This window comes from Dromiciops gliroides, chromosome 3, assembly GCF_019393635.1.
Source record: "Dromiciops gliroides isolate mDroGli1 chromosome 3, mDroGli1.pri, whole genome shotgun sequence".
NCBI lineage: Eukaryota > Metazoa > Chordata > Mammalia > Microbiotheria > Microbiotheriidae > Dromiciops > Dromiciops gliroides.
Window position 1 is genome coordinate 656,545,611 of NC_057863.1, and position 22,765 is coordinate 656,568,375.

At 36.1% G+C, this 22,765-nt stretch overlaps 1 protein-coding gene across 4 annotated transcripts in view; it reads left to right on the forward strand.

Moving 5' to 3' along the window:
- The window catches only part of LOC122748522 (sulfotransferase 2A1-like), a 63,627-nt gene that overhangs the window by 21,043 nt on the left and 19,819 nt on the right, over positions 1–22,765 (forward strand). For 2 of the 4 annotated variants that reach the window (XM_043994155.1, XM_043994156.1), the window contains exon 3: positions 19,579–19,912. In XM_043994155.1, coding sequence (XP_043850090.1) covers positions 19,579–19,912 — 334 coding nt within the window. Of the gene's footprint in view, positions 1–14,097; positions 14,149–14,979; positions 15,054–19,578; positions 19,913–22,765 lie in introns of those variants that run through there. The other 2 variants (XM_043994158.1, XM_043994157.1) reach the window with 2 other exon arrangements.

Consider the following 22,765-nt stretch of genomic DNA (forward strand, 5'->3'; position numbering starts at 1 on the left):
CCAATCAACTAATTACTATAGAGAAGTAGTAACCATTGAAATATTCAGTGTATAACATTTTATCAGTAACAAACCCAAAGGAAAAACTTCAGTTGTTTATTGTAGTTTACAGTCAAATATATATCATGGTTCATAAGAGATTTGGGGGGAGTCAAGATTTATTAAATAGCAATTCTTGCCTAAAAAAACAAAAGAACTTCAATGATTGCCTGCATTGCTAGAGCAAATAGCCTTAGTTTGGCTCAATTCCCCAAAGAGAAAAGGAAAGCCAGGAAGGAAAGGAAGAAAAAAAGATCTCCTATGTGTTCTCCACCAGGTAGCACCCATTTCCTAAAATCCTATTCCTAAAATCATTTAGGTAGGTTAGGAATTTCATGGTGAGGTCATCTATTTGAAACCATTGTTCTTGAGTTTCCATTACAAGATTCATTTGCCCACTGAATTATTTCATTTCTTTGAGATTGCTTTTTTCCCATTATGTTTTCATTTTTTTCTTAAATATTTTACCATTACATAGAAAAGATTTAACATTCTTTTTAAAATTTTGAATAAAAAAACTCTTTCCTTACCTTTTACTCCTGACCCCTTTCTTGAGAATGTAGGAAATTGATTTATATTATATATGTGAAGTCATGAAAACATTTCCATATTAGCAATGTTACTAAAGAAAATAGCCCCAGAACATCCAAGAAAAAGAAAGAAACTTTAAAAAGTATGCTTTTATCTGCATTCAGAGTTTGTTACTTTCTGTAAAGGTAGATAATATTTTTCATCACAAATCCTTTAGCATTGTCTTGGATCAATGTATTGATCAGAATAGCCAAGTTATTATTGCTGTTACTGTGTGCAGTGTTCTCCTAGTTCTGCTCACTTCACTTTGCATCAGTTCATGTAAGTATTCCCAGGTTTTTCTGCAACCATCCTGCACATCATTTCTTATAGCACAATAATATTCCATCATATTCATTTACTACAACTTGATGAGTCATTTCCCCAACTAAAGGGCATCGCCTTGATTCCCAATTCTTTGCCATCTCAAAAGAAATACCTATCAATATTTTTGTACATATAGGTCCTTTTCTTTCTTCTTTAATCTCTTTGGAATAGAGACCTACTAGTGAAATTGCTGGTTCAAAGGGTATACACACTTTTTAAACTTTTTGACCAGAGTTCCAACTTGCTTTCTAAAATGGTTGGATCACATCATAACTCAACTGACCATTCATTCCTCTCTTCTAAATTCATATCTCCTCTCCAATATTTGTCATTTTCCCTTTTTTTTATCTTAGTCAATCTGATAGGTATGCGATGATACCTCACAATTTATTTTAATTTTCATTTCTCTAATCAATAGTGATTTAGACCATTTTTCTTATGAAAATGGATAGTTTTGATTACTTATTCTAAAAACTGCCTATTCATATCTTTTCAATATTTATCAAATGGGAAATGATGGGTACTCTTATCAATTTAATTCAGTTGTCTATATATTGAAGAAATGAGGCTTTTATCAAAGAAGCTTTCCATAAAAATTAAGTCCCAGTTTCTTGCTTTCCTTTTAATCTTGGCTACATTAGTTGTGTTTCTGTAAACACATTTTTAATTTAATGTAATCAAATTTATCCATATTACATCCCATAATGCTCTCTCTCTTGTTTGGTCATAAAGTCTTCCCTTATCCATAGACAGAAGAAATGTCCCTCAAAAAATTTTCCTAGAAGAAATCCAAAAATATTTTAGAAATAAAAATAGGAGAGATAGAAGAAAATTGGGAAAAGAAATGACAGTGATGTAAGAATATCAATGAGAAGAATGGTCAACAGCTTTGTAAAGGAGGCACATCACCCTTGGTTGTTATCTTGTATCTTTGGCTTTTTGGAATATTATATACCATGATCCCCACTCATGTATGACAGTAACTACCAGGTCTTATGTGATCTTTATTGTTGTTCCATGATTCTTGAATCACAGCTTTATGAATTTTTTTAGCATGTTGTCTAACATTATGAGAGCTGTATATATGGCTTTGAAATTCCTGGGACTTTTTCTTTGGAGGTTATATTCAGGAGATACTCAATAAACTCTGATTCCTTATTTACCTTTTTCCTTAATAGATCTCAGCAGTTTCAACTTATGATTTCTTCCATAAAAGTCCTCAATCTTTGAAACAATAATCATGGATTCCATGGAGTCCATGGAGTCCAATAATTCTCAAATTCTCTATCCTTGGTCTATGTTCCAAGTGACTTGGGTGTTTTGTTTTGTTTTGTTTTGTTTTGTTTTGGGATTTTTTTGCGGGGCAGTGGGGGTTAAGTGACTTGCCCAGGGTAACACAGCTAGTAAGTGTCAAGTGTCTGAGGCCGGATTTGAACTCAGGTACTCCTGAATCCAGGGATGGTGCTTTATCTACTGCGCCACCTAGCTGCCCTGACTTGGTTTTTTAAATGAGATTTTTAAATATATATTTCCTGTTATTTGACAATTTTAAAATTTCATTTTAATATCTCTGGCTGACTTGTAGAGCAATTGAATTCTATACCTAGTGTCATGCAAATTTCAGGAGGAGTTCAGGTGAATGGTATATATTAGAATGCCTTGTTGATATTGAAAGGAAAATACAGCCCTTCAATTAAGGTGAGAATTGAGTGTAGCTTCCTTTATCCCCACCAGCTCTTGGCAAAGTGACAAGAAGTAAGATGCCCTCACTCATTGAAGAACTTCACAGTGTCATTCTTCAGCATACCCCATCCCCTCCTCAGCTGATTTCCACTATAATCCATGTGATCCCTCCCATCTTTCTTCTGAAGCCATTAAAATTTTGACTGGATATCAGACTAAGCCCACACTCATTCTCCTCACACACAAACTTTAGGCAAAAGTGGTCACTATTCCTTTCTGATTCCATAATTTGCTCCCCAGCAATAATTTCCTCTTGGTATGAATTCAATCCCAAAGAGAGAATCCTCTCATTAGTTCCTCTACATTTTGATGGATGAAGTTATCTTTACAGCAAATTAAGGAGTTAATGGAAGAATTTGTTTATGTACTATTTGCTTGCCGTTGTCCACCCTTCTCTTGGAAAATTTCCCAGGGACTCAAAGTTCATGTTTGTTTGGGTTTTTTTTGCTGCTCTTACAAACTCAGTTTCAGGTCACTTGCCTGTGATCTAGTATGATAAGATATAACTCTTTCTACACTGTGGCTGCAGTACTGGTTGGGTGAAGACAGTGTGTTTCCAAGGGTTATTAGAGACTGGGCCAGCCTTGACAAATTGCTGAGGACAGAAGTAACAGCAGGCAGGATTCAGGTTTAAGTATGAAGAAGAAAGTTAAAAAATCACAAACCTCAAGCTACAGAGAGATGCCATCAGAATACATAAAATTTTGAGGGAATCTTATTTTCCCTTATTACAAAATAATGGACCTCAAATATTATCAGGATAAATTTGTGGTGAAGCATAATCATGTCATTGTAGTGTCCTACATCAATTCAGGTAAGAAACAAAGATGGGTACAAGGGGAGGTGTTTGGAGAAAAATGTCCATAATGGCTGCCCTGCAGTCATAGCCTAGATGGAAGAAAGTCAGAGTTGGAAAGATCTTGGAGACTGTCCTAAGTGGTCCATTTCCCTCCAAGGAGCCCATTATGAGGTAGAAGTAAATGAATGTTGAGAAAGCACAAGAAATATTCAATGGGAAAAGTACTCATTAAGCACTGGTCACATTCCAGGCACTATGTAGTAGGTAGGACAATTCAAAGAAACATGGGAAGGCTTATGTGATCTGATGCAGAGTGAAGTCATCAGAACCAGGACAGTAGTTTATACAATATAAAAAACATTTAAAGGACTCTGTGGAATGCAGTAACCAACCATGATCCTAGAGAACAAAGTATAAACTTGGCTACCTACCTCCTCTCAGAAGTGATAGATTCATGACAAAGAATGAGATTCATTTGGGGGCATGAACTATGTGAGAATTTGTTTCATGTAATTATGTATATATGTTAAATGGAATTTTTTGAGTTTCATTAGCAGTTTATTTTATTTTTCTTCAATTACATGTAAAGATAGTTTTCAACATTCCTTTCTGTAAAATGTTGAATTTAAAATTTTTCTCACTCCCTCCCTTCCATCTCCTTTTCTGAAGCCAGCAAGCAATCTGATACAGGTTTTACAATCGTGTTAAACTTATTTCAATATTAGTCATATTGTGAGAGAAGAATGAGAACAAGCAGAAAAGAAAACACAAGAAGGAACAAACAAAAACCATGAAAAACAATAGAAGTGAAAATAGCATGCTTAAATCTACATTCAGACTCCATAGTTCTGTTTCTGGATGTGGAGAGCATTTTCCATTATGATTCTTTTGGCAATGTCTTGGATCATTGTATCACTGAGAAAAGCTAAGTCTATCATAGTTGATCATTACACAATATTGTTGATACTATGTACAATGTTCTCCTGGTTCTGCTCATTTCACTTAGCATCAATTCATGTAAGTTTTTCCAGGTTTTTCTGAAATCTGCCTAGTCATCATTTCTTATAGCACAATAGTATCCCATTACATCCATATACCATAACTTGTTTAGATATTTCCCAGTTGATGGTCATCCCCATAATTTCCAATTCTTTGTCACTACAAGAAAAAAAGCAGCTATGAATAGTTTTGTACATGTGGGTCCTTTTTTCTTTTTTTATGATCTCTTTGGGATATAGACCTATATATCTGGGTCAAAGGCAATGCACAGTTTTATAACCTTTTGGGCATGTTTCCAAATTGTTCTCCATAATGGTTGGATCAGTTCATAATTCCACCAACAGTGAATTAATGTTCTAATTTTCCCATATCTTCTCCAACGCAAATCATTTTCCTTTTTGTCATATTAGCTAAATGAATAGGTGTGATGTGGAACCTTAGAGCAGTTTTAATTTACATTTTTCTCATCAGTAGAGATTGAAAATATATTTTCACCAGGCTGTAGATAGCTTTAATTTCTTCTTTTGAAAACTGCCTGTTCATATCCTTTGGACATGTCTCAATTGGGGAATGACTCATATTCTTATATATTTGATTCAGTTCTCCATACATTTTAGATAATGAGGCCTTTATCAGAAACACTGCCTTTAAAAATTGTTTTCCAAACTGGAAAATAGTATGGCAGAAACTAGTAATAGACCAAAAACTTATACCATATAACAAAGTAAAGTCAAAATGGTACAAGATCTAGACATAAATGCTGATACCATAGGAAAATTAGAAAAGGAAGGAATATTTAACTTGTCAGAACTGTGAAGAGGGGAAGAATTTATGACCAGAAATGTGATAGAGAACATTATGAAATGTAGAATGGATCATTTTGCATACATTAAATTTAAAAAGGTTTTGCACAAAAAAAAACCCAATGCATACAAGATTAGAAGGAAAGCAGATATCTGGGAAATAATTTTTACAGTCAGTTTTTCTAATAAAGCCATAATATATAGGGAACAGTATCAAATATATAAGAATGCAAGTCATTCCCCAATTGAGAAATGATCAAATTATATGAACAGGCAGTTTTCAGAAGAAGAAATCAAAGCTATCTACAGCCATATGAAAAAATGTTCCAATCATTACTGATTAGAGAAATGCAAATTAAAACTACTCTGAGGTACCACCTCATACCTATCCAATTGGCTAATATGACAAGAAAGGAAAATGATAAACGTTGGAGATGAAGTGGGAAAACTGAAACAATGATGCACTGTTGGTGGAGCTGTGAACTGATCCAACCATGCTGGAGAGCAATTTGGAACCCTATCCAAAAGACTATCAAACTGTGCATACCCATCATAAGTTATCTATTCTGGGATCAGTTTGAAACTATGCCTTAAAGGCTTTAAAGCTGTGCATACCCTTTGACCCAGAAAAACCACTACTAGGTCTACATCCTAAAAAAATCATAAAAAAGGAAAAAAGACCCACATATACAAAAATATTTATAGCTTCAATTTTTGTGGTAGCAAAGAATTGGAAATTGAGGGAATGCCCATTAATTGGGGAATGGCTAAACAAGTTGTTGTATATGAATGTAATGGAATACTATCGAGCTGTGAGAATTAATAAGCAGATGGTTTTCAGAAAAACATGAAAAGACTTACATGAATTGATGCTGAGTGAAATGAGCAGAATGAAAAGAACATTGTACATACTATCAACAACATTTTGTGATGATCAGCTAAGATACATTTAACTCTTCTCAGCAATACAATTATCCAAAACAATGCCAAAATATGTATGGTGGAAAATGCTCTCCACATTCAGAAAAAGAACTATGGAAAAGAACAAACAACAACAGAAAAAAGAATCAGGCCCTTGCTATGGTGCTAATGTGACAGTGAAGATCAAAATAAAAACTCAAAAGAAGACAATAATGTCAAAATATCTACTTGCAAAGACTCAAAGTAAAATTCAAATGTGTCTCATGTCCCTCAAAAAAATTTCCTAGAAGAAATCCAAAAAGATTTTATAAATAAAAATAGGAGAAATAGAAGAAAATTGGGAAAAGAAATGACAGTGATGTAAGAATATAAATGAGAAGAATGGTCAACAGCTTTGTAAAGGAAGCACATCACCCTTGGTTGTTAGTTTGTATCTTTGGCTTTTTGGAATATTATATACTATCAATGCAGACAAAGGCATACTATTTTCACTTTGTTGTTTCTTTTTTGTTATTGTTCTTGTTTATTCTGTCTTGTATTTTTCCCCTTTTGTTCTGATTAATGTGGAAATATGTTTAACATGATCATAATGTATAACCTATATCAAATTGCTTGCTGGCCTTGGGGGGCAGGGAGGAAAGGGAGGGTGGGAGAAAAATTTAGAACTCAAGAAATATCTTTACATGTAATTGAAAAAAATTTAAAATAAAACTAAAATAATAAACAAATAAATAGATGACTAGGGAAATAAATAAATAGATGAAATTGTAAGAGGAGTATTACAAAGCTAAAACATTTTTTTAAAAATAAAAATTGTTTTCCAGCTTTCTGCTTTCCTTCTAATTTTGGTTGCATTTCCTTTGCAAGAATTTTTAAATTTAATGTAATCAAAACAATATAAGGAGTTATTAGAAGTATTTTTGCATACTATTGACCTCCCCTTGGTCATCCCTCTTTTGGGAAGTTTCTAAGAGACTCAGAGTTCATGGTTCTTTTGGTGTGCTGACAAATAGCTTCCAGGTGCTGTGTCAATACTGAACACAATAAGAAATCAAGCATTCTACCCTGTGGATCCAACATAAAGAAACTGGGACTAGGCTAGCCTTGACAAGGAGCTGACGACAGAAGTACCAACAGGCAGCATTCAGGTGAAAGCATGGACAAGAAAGTTCAGAAACTTGAAAACTTAGAAGCTGAAGAAATGTCATCAAAATACAGAAGTTTGAGGGAATCTTCTTTCCCCATTATTACAGAATAAAGGACTTCAAATATCATCAGGATGAGTTTGTGGTGAAGTATAATGATGTCATTGTAATGAGCTACCCCCAAGTCAGCCAAGAATCAAGGATGAGTATTTTAGGAGAAAATGGGGAGGTATTTTGGAAGAAAAGCCCATAACAGTGGCTCTGGAGTATTAATCTAGATGGCAGAATGTCAGATTTGGAAGTCATCTTGGCAATTGTCATTAGTGGCATTTTTTTTTCTTCAAGTGCCCCATTTTAAGGGAAAAGCAAAACAGTCAAGAGAACAGAAGAGATCTGCAATTTAACAAGCATTCATTAAGCACTGGCCATATTCCAGGTACTACACCACATAGAATAATTTCAGTGAAACTTGGGAACACTTGTGTGATCTAATTCAGAGGGAAATGAGCAAAACCAGGAAAATAGTTTATGCAATATTAAAACATTGTAAATCAAACAACTCTGAAAGACTTAAGAACAATGTTGAATGCAGTGATAAACAATGATCCATGAAAACCAATTACAAATTTGGTTACCAATGTCCTGGCAGAGATAATGGAGTCATGATGAAGAATAATATGTTCATTGTGGAGCTTGAACTGTGTGAGAATCTGCTTCAGGTGATTATGTCTATATTTCTAAGCGGTTTGTTTTTCTACTTTTTTCAGTGGAGATTAGAGGAGGTAGGAAGAAGAAAAAAATGCTCAATTAAAATGAGTTTGTTTTAAAAGCAGATCCAAATTAATTGGTGACTTCCCATGTAAACTACATCCATCTCTTTAGAAAGACCCCATTTTCTCTCTTTGAAGGAATTGTCCCCCCTTTTCTCTTTAGAATTAAATGCATAGAAATCTTCTATCCTTCCTGGGTTCACTTCCTTTGTAATATTTTTACTTCATAGATCAATCTTACATCTCTTGCCTCTGCATATTTTGAAATATGATATGCCAAAGTCTAGGGGACTTGTCCAAATGAATCCAGATTCCCTCTTCCCATTGACAAAATTCTAGATAGAATAGTCATTTCCCTCCTTCCATGATTCCCATTATTTCTGCCAAAGCAACTAGTTGCTCCAAGTTAGTAAAATTATATCCAAAATAGAATTTCTCCCATTTGGTTCTTCTGTCTCTTGAAGGATGAAATTATGAAATGATAATTTAATAAGTTATTAATGACTGCTCTTGCTAGAGAGAAAAAGAGACAGAAAAGATGTCTGAATAATTGACATGCTCCATCACTACTCTAGCCTGTCTCTGTGCCAATGTTGATATCTATTTCTCAACATCTTCATCTACTTCCTCTCTTTTTCCAAGTGATCTAGAGGATATAGAGTTTAATGACAAATCAATTCTGTCTTTTCTTCCTCTGACCTTCTCCCAAATGTCCTCATTTTGCTTCCCACAATGCCACCTCAAGTTGCTGGATCTCCTCATACATGTATACCTTCCTCATATAAAATACTACCTCACCCTCATATTTTGCCTGTGCTATCCTTTCAATAAGATACAACATTTCTTTTCTTCACAATAAGTCTCAGAGACATAAGTAAGGTCCTTTGTGATCTTCCATATCATGACATATGATCCCTCCTGTTTGTTGACTACACTTAGAATATTTGTGTATAAATTCATGAGGCCATGCCCTTTAGTGATGCTTCCTATCTTGGGTTTATGCCTATGGATTTATGCCTTTCTCAGCTGCTGTGCCCCTTTGAGACTACTCCTATAGCATTTAGCTTAAGGGGTTTGTGTGAGAAATATTTTTACTTTTTCATCCTATTTAGAATAAAGTCTTTTAATTAGATTCATGAGACTCCTGGCAAATATATTATTTTTTCAACCTTAAAAGTATATTATTATTTTGAAGTTACATGTAAAGTTAGCTTTCAACATCTATTTTTATAAGATTTTGATTTCCAAATTTTTCTCCCTCCCTCTTTTCCCTCCCTCCTCCCCAAGACAGCAAGCAATCTTATATAGGTTACATATTTATAATGCCTTTAAATATATTTCTGCATTATTTGTGTTGTGGTGAAAAATCAGAAGAAATGGGAAAAACCTCAAAAAAGAAAAAAAAACAGCCAAAAAGTAGAAGCAGTATGGTTCAATCTGCATTCAGAATCCACAGTTCTTTTTTTCTGGATGTGGAGAACATTTTCTATCATGAGTTCTTTGCAACTGTCTTGTATCATTGAACTCCTGAGAAGAGCCAAGTCTATCACAGTTGATCATCGCGCAATGTTGCTGATACTGTGTACAGTGTTCTCCTGGTTCTGCTCACTTCACTCAGCATCAGTCCATTTAGGTCTTTCCAGGTTTTTCTGAAATCTGCTTGCTCATCATTTCTTACAGCATAATAGTATTCCATTACATTCCTATACCACAACTTGTTCAGCCATTTACCAATTAATGGGCATTCCCTTGATTTCTAATTCTTTGCCAACACAAAGAGAGCTCCTATAAATATTATTTTTTACAAGTGGGTCCTTTTCCCTTTTCTATGATCTCTTAGGGATACAAACCTAGTAGTGGTATGGCTGGATCAAAGTGTATGCATAGTCCCATAGCCCTTTGGGCATAGTTCCAAATTGCTTTCTAGAGTGGTTGGATCAGTTCACAACTCTACCAACAATGCATTAGTCTTCCAATTTTGACCTTATTTTTTACTAGAAAAATATTCAAGTGATTTACAATGAGCTCTCATTCTCTCCTCTATATTTCAAAAATCCTTTGATGTCATCCCCTCTTTACTTTAATCTGTGATGAAGGGAAGGCATGTCTGGCTAACCTCATTGTTCCAAATTTTCTTGCCTGACAATTTGATGGATCACAGCCAAGGAAGCTTTATAAGAAAGGGTGAGTAGGAGCACTGGAGATAAAGGAACAAAATTGGTGAGCATCTTTCTGGAGGTTTTTTTTAACCCCAGCAAATGAGATAAGATGGTCAGAATCAAATTGCATATGATTAGAGAAAAATTGATCAAGATGCTTAATATACCTACACCATATATCAAATTCACAATAATCCACTGTGTTGTTTAAAATCTAAATTGTGGGTTCTAATCTGCACCCCCCCCATCTTGGGGGGAAGCTGGCTAAAATCACTGATAAATTCAGGAAGAGTTTAGGCTTTTAAAGATTTATTATAAGTTAGTGAAGAGAGAGAGGTTGAGAACAGATTCCTTATAGCATGGAAATCCTAGCTCAGATCTAATTCAGTATAGCCAGAGAGAAAGAAAGCAATTTCCTTTCCTAGCAGCCCACATGAAATCTCTCACCAAGCCTGTGTCCGAATGACTAAGAGGGCTGCCCGCCCACCCCTATTCTCCATCTGCTGCCATGCTGGTTCCTCCTCACCAAAAAGAGAGCTTCTATGAGCGAGCATCCATTTTTCTAGTTCCTCTCTCCTTCCCCCAAAGGGGAAGTCCTTCAAGCCAGTTGATTGAGAGTGGTCTCTTGCTGACAACAGTAGTACACCAACATGTCACTCAGGGCCAGCCAGGTGTGGCCTCTATCCAATTCAAACAACACTAAATTAATCAGGTGGGGCCCCTGGGCATCGGCCAAATTCAATTATTTTATCATACCACCCATGAATAAGAGACAAGGGTAATCCAAGAACCTAGGATACATTTACTCTTTAAAGAAGACCTGTTCTTTTGGGGAACTACATTCCCAAAAAGTCTGATTAGAGTTCCCCAGGTGGCTGTGCTGCCCCAGTATTGACTCTGGTTGGATGCAGGCATTTATATAATGACTGGTGAGAGCCTGAAAAAGAAATGGCCTCTGGTCCCACAATCTTCCTCCCTGCAGAACTAACCACTGCCATCCTCCTTCATGCCTGCTCTGAGATCCTGAGGTAGAATACAGTAAATCCAGGACAGCCTTTCAACTGGCTTTGCTAACCAGTTCCTTTATGAGGAAAAGTTTTGAAATCAATCAGAATTTGACAATTTCTATAACTGACCTCTTTGTCCATCCATCCAAGACAATTCTTGTCTTTAATTTCCTTACTGAGTTCTCAATGCTAAATAACTAAGACTGCCCTTGCCTTATAATCAAGCGCAGGTGACTAGATGAATTTTTATCATGCACTAACCACCTTCCCACTTGGGTCAAGTAGTCAGTTTTCCTTTTTTGACAGAAGATTTTTCAAATATTCCATCTCTTCTGGGTAGCTAGGTGGCACAATAGATAAACCACAGGCCTTGGATTCAGAAGGACCTGAATTCAAATCTAGCCTCAGACATTTGTCACTACCTATGTGACCCTGGGGAAGTCACTTAACCCTGATTGCCCCACACACACAAAAAAATATTCTATCCCTTCATTATGTAGGAGGGTCTTAAGGAATAAAACATAAGATTCCTGTTTAGAGGAGTTCAGAGAAACCTGGAAGGACTTACATGAACTGATGCTGACTGAGAGGAGCAGAATCAGGAGAACATCGTATGCTGTAACGGCAACATAGTGTGATGAACAATGGTGATAGATTTGGCTCTTCTCAGCAGTGTAATGATCCAAAACAATTTCAAAGAACTCATGATAGAAAATGTTCTCAACATTCATAAAAAAAGAACTGTGGATTTTGAATGCAGATGGAACCATACTGTTTCTACTTTTGCTCTGTTTTTCCCCCTTCTTTTTTGAGGTTTTCCTCTGTGTTCTGATTCTTCTTTCACAAGATAACTAATGCAGAAATATGTTTAATGTGACTGCACATATATAACCTATATCATATTGCTTTCTGTCTTAGGGAGGAGGGAGAGAAGGGAGAGTGGGAGAAAAATTTGGAACTAAAAATCCTTTGAAAAAAAATGTTGAAAACTATCCTTATATGTAACTGGAAAATAATAAAATACTTTTTTTGGAGGGGGGGTGAGGCAATTGGTGTTAAGTCACTTGCCCAGGGTCACACAGCTAGTAAGTGTTAAGTGTCTGAGGCCAGATTTGAACTCAGGTCCTCCTGACTCCAGGGCCAGTGCTCTATCCACTGCACCACCTAGCTGCCCCTAATAAAATACTTTTATTAAAAAAAAGATTCCTGCTTACTTGACCACATTTTCTCCCTGAAAGAAACAATCTGTTTTACAAAGAGATGGAGAAATAGTGAGCGAATTTCAAACATATGCTGGATTATGTAGAAAACAAGAGAGTTTCAGAAAAACACCTACATCTGCTTCATTTACTATACTTTGTATGGATAACAAAAAATTTGGCAAGTCCTCAAAGCAATGGAAGTACCAGTTTATCTTACTTGTCTCCAGAAGAACTTGTATGTGGGCCAAGAAGCAACAGTTAGAACCCAACATGGAACAACTTATTGGTTTAAGATCAGAAATGGTGTATCATGAGACTGTGTATTGCACCTCATTTTTATAACTTATATGGAGAGTACATAGTGAAATGCCAGGCTGCATGAATCAAAATCTGAAAGTAAAACAGCCAGGAGAAATATTAACAATCTCAGTTTTACAGATTATATCACTCTGATGGCAAAAAGTGACAAATTAAGAAGTCTTTTGATAAGGGTGAAAGAGGGGATTGGGGTAGCTAGGTGATATAGGAGATAATGCGCCAGCCCTGGATTCAGGAGGACTTGAGTTCAAATCTGGCCTCAGATACTTGACACTTACTAGCTGTGTGACCCTGCACAAGTCACTTAACCCTCATTGTCCGAAAGAAAGAAAGAAAAAATTAGGAGAGTGTAAAAGCTTTTCATTTTTGCTACTGATAATTTGTTTTTCTTTCTTTTTTAAAAAAATTGTTTATCTATTTTATTGGAATTTTTTAAAAGAAAAAACAAGTTCCTAGTTTTATGTATTACTTCAAGAGTCTACTTTCAATTTCATTAGTCTTTCCTTTGACTTTCAGGATTCCCAATTTATTATAAAAATGGAGATTTTAGTATTTTTCTAGTTGCATGCCCAGTTCATTGTTCTCTCTCTGTCTCTCTGTCTCTGTCTCTGTCTCTGTCTCTCTCTGTCTCTCTCTGTCTCTCTCTGTCTCTCTCTGTCTCTCTCTCTGTCTCTCTCTCTCTCTCTCTCTCTCTCTATATATATATATATATATAGGTCATTTATGTGTGCATTTAGATATATAAATTTTCCCCTAAGTACTGTTTTGATGGCACACCATAAATTTTGGTACATTGTTACATTGTTGTCACTCTCTTTAAATTCTTTATTCTTTACATGAATTGTTCTTCGAGCCCTATTTCTTTAGGATTATATTATGTAGTTTCCAAATAATTTTTAATCTGTCTCCATGGCCCTTTATTGAAAGTAGTTATTATTGCATTACAATATGAAAAGCATGCATTTAATATTTCTGCTTTTCTTCATTTGGCTGTGAAATTTTTATGTCCTAATTGTTAAGGGCTAAAATTCTAGCTAGTCTGTCTAAAATATTTAATGAGTGGTCGCCAATAAATTATAAGCTTTAGCAAGAGTTAAACTTTTAAGCATTTATTAAGGAGAATAAGAATTTGGTAAAGAGAGAGAAAGGCCTAGATTCCTATCTATTGAAGGGAGAGCACATTTCTAGCTCCGCTCTCCACCCGAGTCCAGAGAAAGAGCCCGCGAGACTGAGCGCCAGTCTCTTCCTTCCTCCTCCCACTAGTCCGCGTCACTTCCTGATGCCAAAGAAAAGACTCCTGGTCTTGCCCTCAAAGACCTTCGCTTCATGGGCAGAACTCTTCTACAGTAAGTATCCAGCAGGTGGCGTTATTCCAATCATTACATAATATATGGTCATTTTTGTTAAGGTGCTATGTACACCTGAGAAAATTATCTATTCCTTCCTATTTACATTCAGTTTTCTCCAGAGATATATCATTTATAATTTTTTCTAATATTTTATTCATATCCTTAACTTCTTTCTTATTTAATACTTAGATTTATCTAGTTCTGAGAGGGGATGGTTCCAGTCTCTCATTAGAATAATATTACTCTTGGGGCAGCTAGGTGGCGCAGTGGATAGAGCGCCGGCCCTGGATTCAGGAGGACCTGAGTTCAAATCCGGCCTCAGACACTTGACACTTACTAGCTGTGTGACCCTGGGCAAGTCACTTAACCCCAATTGCCTCACAAAAAAAAAAAAAAGAATAATATTACTCTTTCCTCCTGTAACCCATTTAACATTTCCCTTAAGAATTTGAATGCAATGCCATTTGGTAGACATATGTTTAGTATTTATATTATTTTATTGTCTCTGATACCATTTAAGTAAAATGTACTTTTCCTGCTTACTTCTTTTAATTAAGTCTATTTTGCTTTTGCTTTTTCTGTGATCATGATTGAAAGAAAAAAATAGCATTTTCTTAAAATGCAAGGGAAATAGCAAAGAATCAGTGTAGTAAGCTGGTGCACCAATCTCAAATTTTCCAACATATCTTCTCCCACATCTCTAGTCCTGTAAAATCTGAGTTTCCTCATTTCTAATCTTCATTCAGCTTTATTAGAATAGTCTGCAAAAGACCTAGGGAACAAAAAAGTCTTCTGACTATTTGCATGTGAAACAAACATAGGAGTATGAAGATCTGCAAGACACTGGTGGCGAGCCATGAAGCAGAGTGCTGAACCACTCAATCTTTGGCTCTTTGCATTGGGTAAGAAATTTTCTCCTAGTTCCACATGTTCCCTTTAAATTTTCAAATGGATCTCCTCAATCTCTTAAGTACTTTAGTCTGGCTAGTCACACAAGCAAAGGTTGAGATCATGTTTACACTTGGTCCACTTGAATTTGAATATTCTATTCCTATTTTTATTTTTACTTTTCTTTGTGTTATAGTGAGGAAATATTTTAACTACAAAAAGGGAACTAAAAATACAAATGGGAGTAAAAATACCATGGCAATTAAAAATACTGAAACCTACCATATAATACAGGGGTCTCCCCTAGAAAGGATACTCACAGCATGGGATTCTTATAAGCTACTGATTCAGTGAGGCAGGAAAAAAGCAAAGGTTATCAAACTGTGTTTTAAGTGACATAAATAATATTTTAACTTATTAGAAAACCAATGGTCAGAGAACAGATCTTTTGATTCCCTAACATTGAAATATTTGCAATTAATCCTACACTTTGATTCCCCCAAAGATTTAACTTATTGGGATCCCTGAAATATAGCTAGCAAGGAACTGACCCAAGGGGATGCAAGAGAAGGGGGATCCAAGACTGAGCTTGAATGCAACCCTGTTTCTCAGGCTGAAATGCCAAATGACCCAGCTCCTGTTCCTTCCCCCTCTATTTCCTCTATGCCAACCCAATAAAAGAAAAAAGAAGACTCACCTGTAGAGGAGACAGAGATGGTGCTGTACTAAAGCTCAGACAATACACACCTTTTGGGCCCAAAGATTTGAGTTCATGGAAACAAGTTATTCCTAAATTTGATGAGCATCCCACAGCAGTTATCAGTCAGTTTAGGGTAATTTTGAGAGGATATCAGCCCACTTGGAATGATGTTACTGATCTCATGGAAATGATATTATCCCCAGGGGAAAGAGCTGATATAATAGCCACAGAGAACTCCTTAGAAACATCAGGAAAAGTTGCTATTCTATGGCCTTTAGAAGACCCTAACTGGGACCCCATATCCCTGAGCATTTTATTAAGTTGCAGGAAGCAAGAGAAACATTGTTAAAAGCAATGGAATTGGGGGCAGCTAGGTGACGCAGTGGATAAAGCACCAGCCCTGGATTCAGAAGGACCTGAGTTCAATGAATGCAATGATAGATAGTAGGGCCTTTGAAAGTAAGGAACAGAAGAATCTATAAAAACAGATACAGAACTCTCCCTTCTGCCTCTCAATGTTAATGTTTCCTTCTGTGTCTTAATAATTTCATTCTTGTGAACTTTTTATGATTATGCTCATTCTGGCATAGTAAAGTATCCTTATTGTAAGTTTGTATATTTGGCCTTTTAGAATATTATATTCCATGATCTCCACTCATGTATGACAGAAACTACCAGGTCTTGTGTGATCTTTATTGTTCCATGATTCTTGAACCCCTTCTTTCTGTATGTTTGTAGTACTTTCTCTAACATTATGGGAGCTTTATATATGATTTTGACATTCCTGGGACTTTTTCTTTTGAGGTTCCCTTCAGGAGATAATCAGTAGTCTCTGATTCCTTATTTTGCTCTTTTCTGAATAGATCTCAGCAGTTTCAACTTATGATTTCTTCAAAAACAGTGCTTTGAAACAAAAATCATGGATTTCAGAGTACAATGATTCTGAAATTCTCTTTCCTTAGTCTCTATTCCAAGTGAATTGGATTTTTAAATTAGATTTTTTACATTTCCTATTACTTCAGAATCTGGATTTCATTTTCATATCTCTTGCTGACTTGTGGAATAATTAAATTCTGTATTTAGTGTCATGCAAATTTCAGAGGAGTTCAGGTGAATGGGATGGGTTAGAATGTCTTATTGATATTTGACAGGCAACTACAACCATATAATTAGGGTGCGAGTTGAATGTGGCTTCCTTTACCCCAACCATGCCATGGCAAAGTAACAAGAAGTAAGAAGGCCTTACTCATTGAAGAAATTCATAGTGTCGTTCTTCAGCATAGCCCATACCTCCTCAGCTGATTTCCCCTATAATCCATGGCATCCCACTCATCTTTCTTCTGGAGCCCTTAAAATTTACTGAACCCAAGTTTTGACTGGTTATGAGACTAATCCCACACTCCCTTTCCTCATACACAAACTTGAGGAAGAAGTGGTCACCTTTACTCTCTGTTTCCATTGTTTCCTCCCCAGCAAGTAGTGCTCTGAGTGTGAATTCAGTCCCAAAGTGAGTGTCCTCTCATTGGTTCCTTGACATTTTGATGGATGGAGTTATTTCTACAGTAAATCAAAGAGTTAATGGAAGAATTTGTTTGTGTACTATTTACTTCCCCTTATCTATCTTTTTCTTGGAAACTTCCCCAGGGACTCGAAGTTCATGTTTTTTGCTGCTCTCACAAACTCAATTTCAGGTCATTTGGTTGTGACCTGGTGTGATAAGACATCACTCTTTCTACACTGTAGATTCTGTACTGGTTGGGTGAAGGTGGTGTGTTTCAAAGGGTTATCAGAGACTTGGCCATGCTTGACAAGTTGCTGAGGACAGAAGTAACAGCAGGTAGTATTCAGGTTAAAGTATGAAGTGTGAAGAAGAAAATTCAGAAATCTCAAACCTCAAACTACAGAGATATCATCAGAATACATAAAGTTTGAGGGAATTCATTTCCCCTTACTTACAGAATAATGGACCTCAAATATTATCAGGATCACTTTGTGGTAAAGAATAATGATGTCATTGTAGTGTGCTATCCCAAGTCAGGTAAAAAACAAAGATGGATACAAGGGGAGATGTTTGGGGAGAAGAGCCCATAATGGCTGCCCTGCAGTGATAACATAGGTGGTAGAAAGTCAGAGTTGAAATAGATCTTGGAGACTGTCCTATATGGTCCATTTTCTCCCCATGGGGTCCATTATGAGGTAAAAGTAAGTGAATGTTGAGAGAGCATAAGAGATATTCAATGGAACAAGTACTGGTCACATTCCAGGCACTATGTAACATGTTGGACAATTTCAGTGAAACGTGGGAAAGCTTATGTGATCTGATGCAGAGTGAAGTGATCAGAACCAGGAGAGTAGTTTATACAATATAAAAACATTTGAAGGACTCTGTGGAATGGAATAACCAACCATGATCCTAGAGAACAAATTATAAATTTGGCTACCTACCTCCTCTCAAAAGTAAGGGATTCATGACAAAGAATGAGATTCATTTGGAGGCATGAACTATGTGAAAATTTGTTTCATGTAATTATGTATATGTGTTAAATGAAATTTTTGCCTTTCAATAGTAGTTTATTTTATTTTTCTCAATTGCATGTAAATATAGTTCTCAGCATTCCTTTTTGTAAGATTTTGCATTCCAATTTTTTTTACTCCCTCCCTTCTCTCCCCTCTCCCAAAGTCAGCAATCTGATACAAGTTATATTTTACAATCATATTAAATATATTTAAACATTTGTCATTCTGTGAGAGAAGAATCAGAACTGAAAAAAAACACAAGAAAGAAGAAACAAACAACAACAATAAAAGTGAAAATAGCATGCTTTAGTCTGCATTGACTCCCATAGTTCCTTTTCTGGAAGTGGAGAGTATTTTCTATCATGAGCCTTTTGGCATTCATTGTCTTGAATCATTATATTGCTGAAAAGAGCTATCACAGTTGCTCATCACACAATGTTGTTGATAATGTGTACAATGTTCTCTTGGTTCTGCTCATTTCATTCAGTGTCAATTCATGTTAGTCTTTCCAGGTATTTCTGAAATCTCCCTGCTCATCATTTCTTAAAACACAATAGTATTACATGACATTCATATACCATAATTTGCTTAGCCATTCCCAAATTGATGGGCATCCCCATAATTTCTAATACACTACAAAAAGAACAGCTCAAATAATTTTGTACATGTGGGTCCTTTCCCTTTTTTAATGATCTTTTGGATATATACCTAGTATAGTTATACCTGTGTCAAAGGGTATACACAGTTTTATAGCCTTTGGGGCACAGTTCCAAATTGGTCTTCAGAAGGATTGGATCAGTTCACAGCTCTACCAACAATGAATTATTGTTCCAATTTTCCCACATTTTCTCCAACATTTGTCATTTTCCTTTTTTTTTGTAATATTAGCCAATTGGATAGGTATGAGGTGGAACTTCAGAGTAGTTTTAAGTTGCATTTCTCTAATCAGTAGTGATTGAGAACATGTTTTCATAGGATTGTAGATAGCTTTAATTTCTTGATCTGATAACTGCGTATTATATCCTTTGACCATTCTAAATTGGGGAATGACTTGTATTCTTACATATTTGATTAATTTCTCAATATATTTTAGAAACAAGGCCTTTATCAGAAATACTGGCTGTAAAATTTGTTTCCAAGCTTTCTGATTTCCTTCTATTCTTTGGGCTTGTTTGTACAAAAATTTTTAGTTTAATGTAATCACAATGATGTAAAGAATCATTTGAAGTATTTTGGCATACTATTGACCTTTCCTTTGTCATCTCTCTATTGGAAAATTTCCCAGATACTCAAAGTTCATAATTCTTTTGGTGTGCTTACAGATAACTTCAGGGCACTGTGCCAATACCGGATGCAATGAGAAGTCATGCTTTCTATCTAGTGGATCCAATACTGGTTGGGTAAAGAGAATGAGACTGGGCCAGCCTCGACAAGGACTTGAGAACAGAAGTGCCAACATTCAAGGTTCAGTTGATAATTTGGAAAAGAAAGTTCAGCAAATTAAAATGTTAAAAGCCGAAGACATCTCAACAGAATACATAAAGTTTGAGGGAATCTTCTTTCCCCAGTTTTGTGGAATAAAGGACCTCAAATATTGTCGGGATGAGTTTGTGGTGAGGGAAAATGATATCATTACAATGAGCTACCCCAAGTCAGGTAAGAAACAAGGATGGGTCTAAGAGGAGGTATTTGGGGGAGAAAACCCATAATGGTGGTTCTAGAGTGTTAAACTAGATGGTAAAATGTTAGAGTTGGAAGTTATCTTGGCAACTGTCATTAGTGGTAATTTTTTTCTTCAAATACCCCACTTTAATGTAAAAGTAAAATAGTCAAGAGAACAGAAGTGATATTCAATTTAAAAAGCATTCATTAAGTACTGGCCATATTCAAGGTACTAAACTAGATGGAATAATTTCAGCGAAACCTGGGAATACTTGTGTGATTGATACAGAGGGAAGAGAGGAGAACCAGAAGAATAGTTTGTACAATATTAAAACACTGTAGATCAAACAATTCTAAAAGACTTAAGAACAATGTTGAATGCAGTGAGGAACCATGACCCAAGAGAACCAAGTAGAAATTTGGCTACCACTCTCCTGTCTGCCATAATGGAGTAGTGATGAAGAATGGTATGGCCATTTTGGACCTTGAACTGTGCTTCATGTCATTATGTATATATTTATTTTCTTTTTTCTTTTCCTTTTTTTTGCACTCAGGCAAAGTATTCATAAGTGTTTAATTTCTGAATTAAATCTTTTTTTTAATTGGCAAAAATATGAATTTTTTTTAAGCAAGAAATATTTATTTTATTTTTTCCAGTTACATGTAAGGGTAGTTTTCAACATTAATTTTCACAAAATTTACAGTTTCAAATTTTTCTCCCTCCCTCCTTTTCCTCCCTGCTCCACAAGATCACAACCAGGTTATACATGTACAATCCACAAGTGTTCTTTTTATCAGTTCTTTCGATGGGGGTGGATAGTAAGCTTCCTCATTAGTTCCTTGGTATTGTCTTGGATCATTGCATTGCTGAGAGTAGTTAAATCATTCACAATTGCTCATTGAACAATACTGCTGTCACTATGCACAATGTCCTCCCAGCTCCGCTCACTTCACTATACATCAATGTTCATTAGTCTTTCCAGGTTTTTCTGGCATCATCCTGTTGGTCATTTCCTATAGCACAAGACCATTCCACCACAATCATATAGCACAGCTTCTTCCATCATTCCTCAACTGATAGAGATTCCCTTGATTCTCAATTCTTAGCCTCCACAAAGAGTTGCTATAAATATTTTTTGTACAATTTTCCCCCTTTTCTCCTTTTCATGATTACTATTGTTAACTGTTTCCCTTCCATCCTATTCCCTTCCCTTTATTTTATTTATTTATTCTATTATCCCTCTTTTTTCATCCTATCACTCTTCAAAAGGGATTTGCTTCTATCTGTCCCCTCCCCCACTCTGCCCTTCCTTCTTTTGCCCCTCTCTCTTTATCCCCTTCCCCTCCTATTTTCCTGCAGGGTTAGAGAGATTACTCTACCCAATTGAGTGTGTACATTATTCCCTCCTTGAGACAATTCTAATGAGATTGAAGTCTTTGAGCCAATTCTGATAAATGTTAGGCTCATTTACTGCCCAGATTAAATAGATTAGTCCACCCAATTGGGTGTGTGTGTTAGTCCCTCCTTGAGGCAACTCTGATGAGTTTAAGGTCTTTGAGCCTTTTCTGATGAGTGTAAAATTCATTTACTGCCCTGCTCCTCTCCCATCTCTTCCCCCACTCCATAAGCCTTTTCCTGTTTCTTTCATGTAGGATTTCACCTCTGCCCTTCCCCTTCCCCCAGTGCATTCCCCTAACCCCTCAATTTAACCCTAAAGATGTCATCATGGGGCAGCTAGGTGACACAGTGGACAAAGTATCACCCCTGGACCCAGGGGGATCCCAGCCAAAACCTGACCTCAGACACAAGACAGTCATCCACTGTACAACCCCAGGCATGTCCCCCAACTCCAATTTTTTATAGTTCTCTAAGGTCTTGTATTTGAAAGTCAAATTTGCCATTCAGTTCAGGTCTTTTCATCACGAATACCTGAAAGTCCTCTTTTTCATTAAAATCCCATTTTTTCCTCTGAAAGATTATGCTCATTTTCCTGGGTAGGTTATTCTTGGTTGTAATCCCATTTCCTTTGCCCTTTGGAATATCATATTCCATGCCCTCTGGTCCTTTAATGTAGAAGCTACTAGATCTTGTGCTATCCTGACTGGGGCTCCACAGTACTTGAATTCTTTCTTTTTGGGAGCTTGCAATATTTTCTCCTTGACCTGAGAGCTCTGGGATTTGGCTATAATATTCATAGGAGTTTTCCTTTTGGGATTTCTTTCAGAAGTGATCAGTGGATTCTTTCAAGTTCTATTTTAGCTTCTTCTTCTAGAATTTCAGGGAAAGTTTCCCTGAGAATATCTTGGAATATGATGTCCAAGCTCTTTCCTTGATCATGGTTTTCAGGTAGGCCAATAATTTTCAAATTATCTCTCCTGGACCTATTTTCCGGGTCAGCAGTATTTCCCAGAAGAATTTCAAGTTGCCCTCTATTTTTATTCATTTGGATTTGCTTTATTGTGTCTTGGTTTCTCATAAAGTCACTGGCTTCCATTTGTTCAATCCTCATTCTTAGGCAATTATTTTCATCAGAGAGCTTTTCCATTTGGCTTTTCAAGCTGTTGACTATTTTCTCATGTCTTTCCTGCACCACCTTCAGTTCTTTTTCTATTTTTTTCCTCTTACCTCTCTAAACTTTATCCTCAAAATCCTTTTCGAGATCTCTATTGCCTGAGACTAATTCATATGTTTCTTGGAAGCTTTAGATATAGGGCCATCGATGTTGACATCTCCCTCTGAGGGTGCCCCTCGGTCTTCCTTGGTTACTGAAGATACTTTCTATGGTCCTCACCTTTCTCTGTCTGCTCATATTGACTTTCTTTTTACTTGACTCTTAGCTCCTTAAA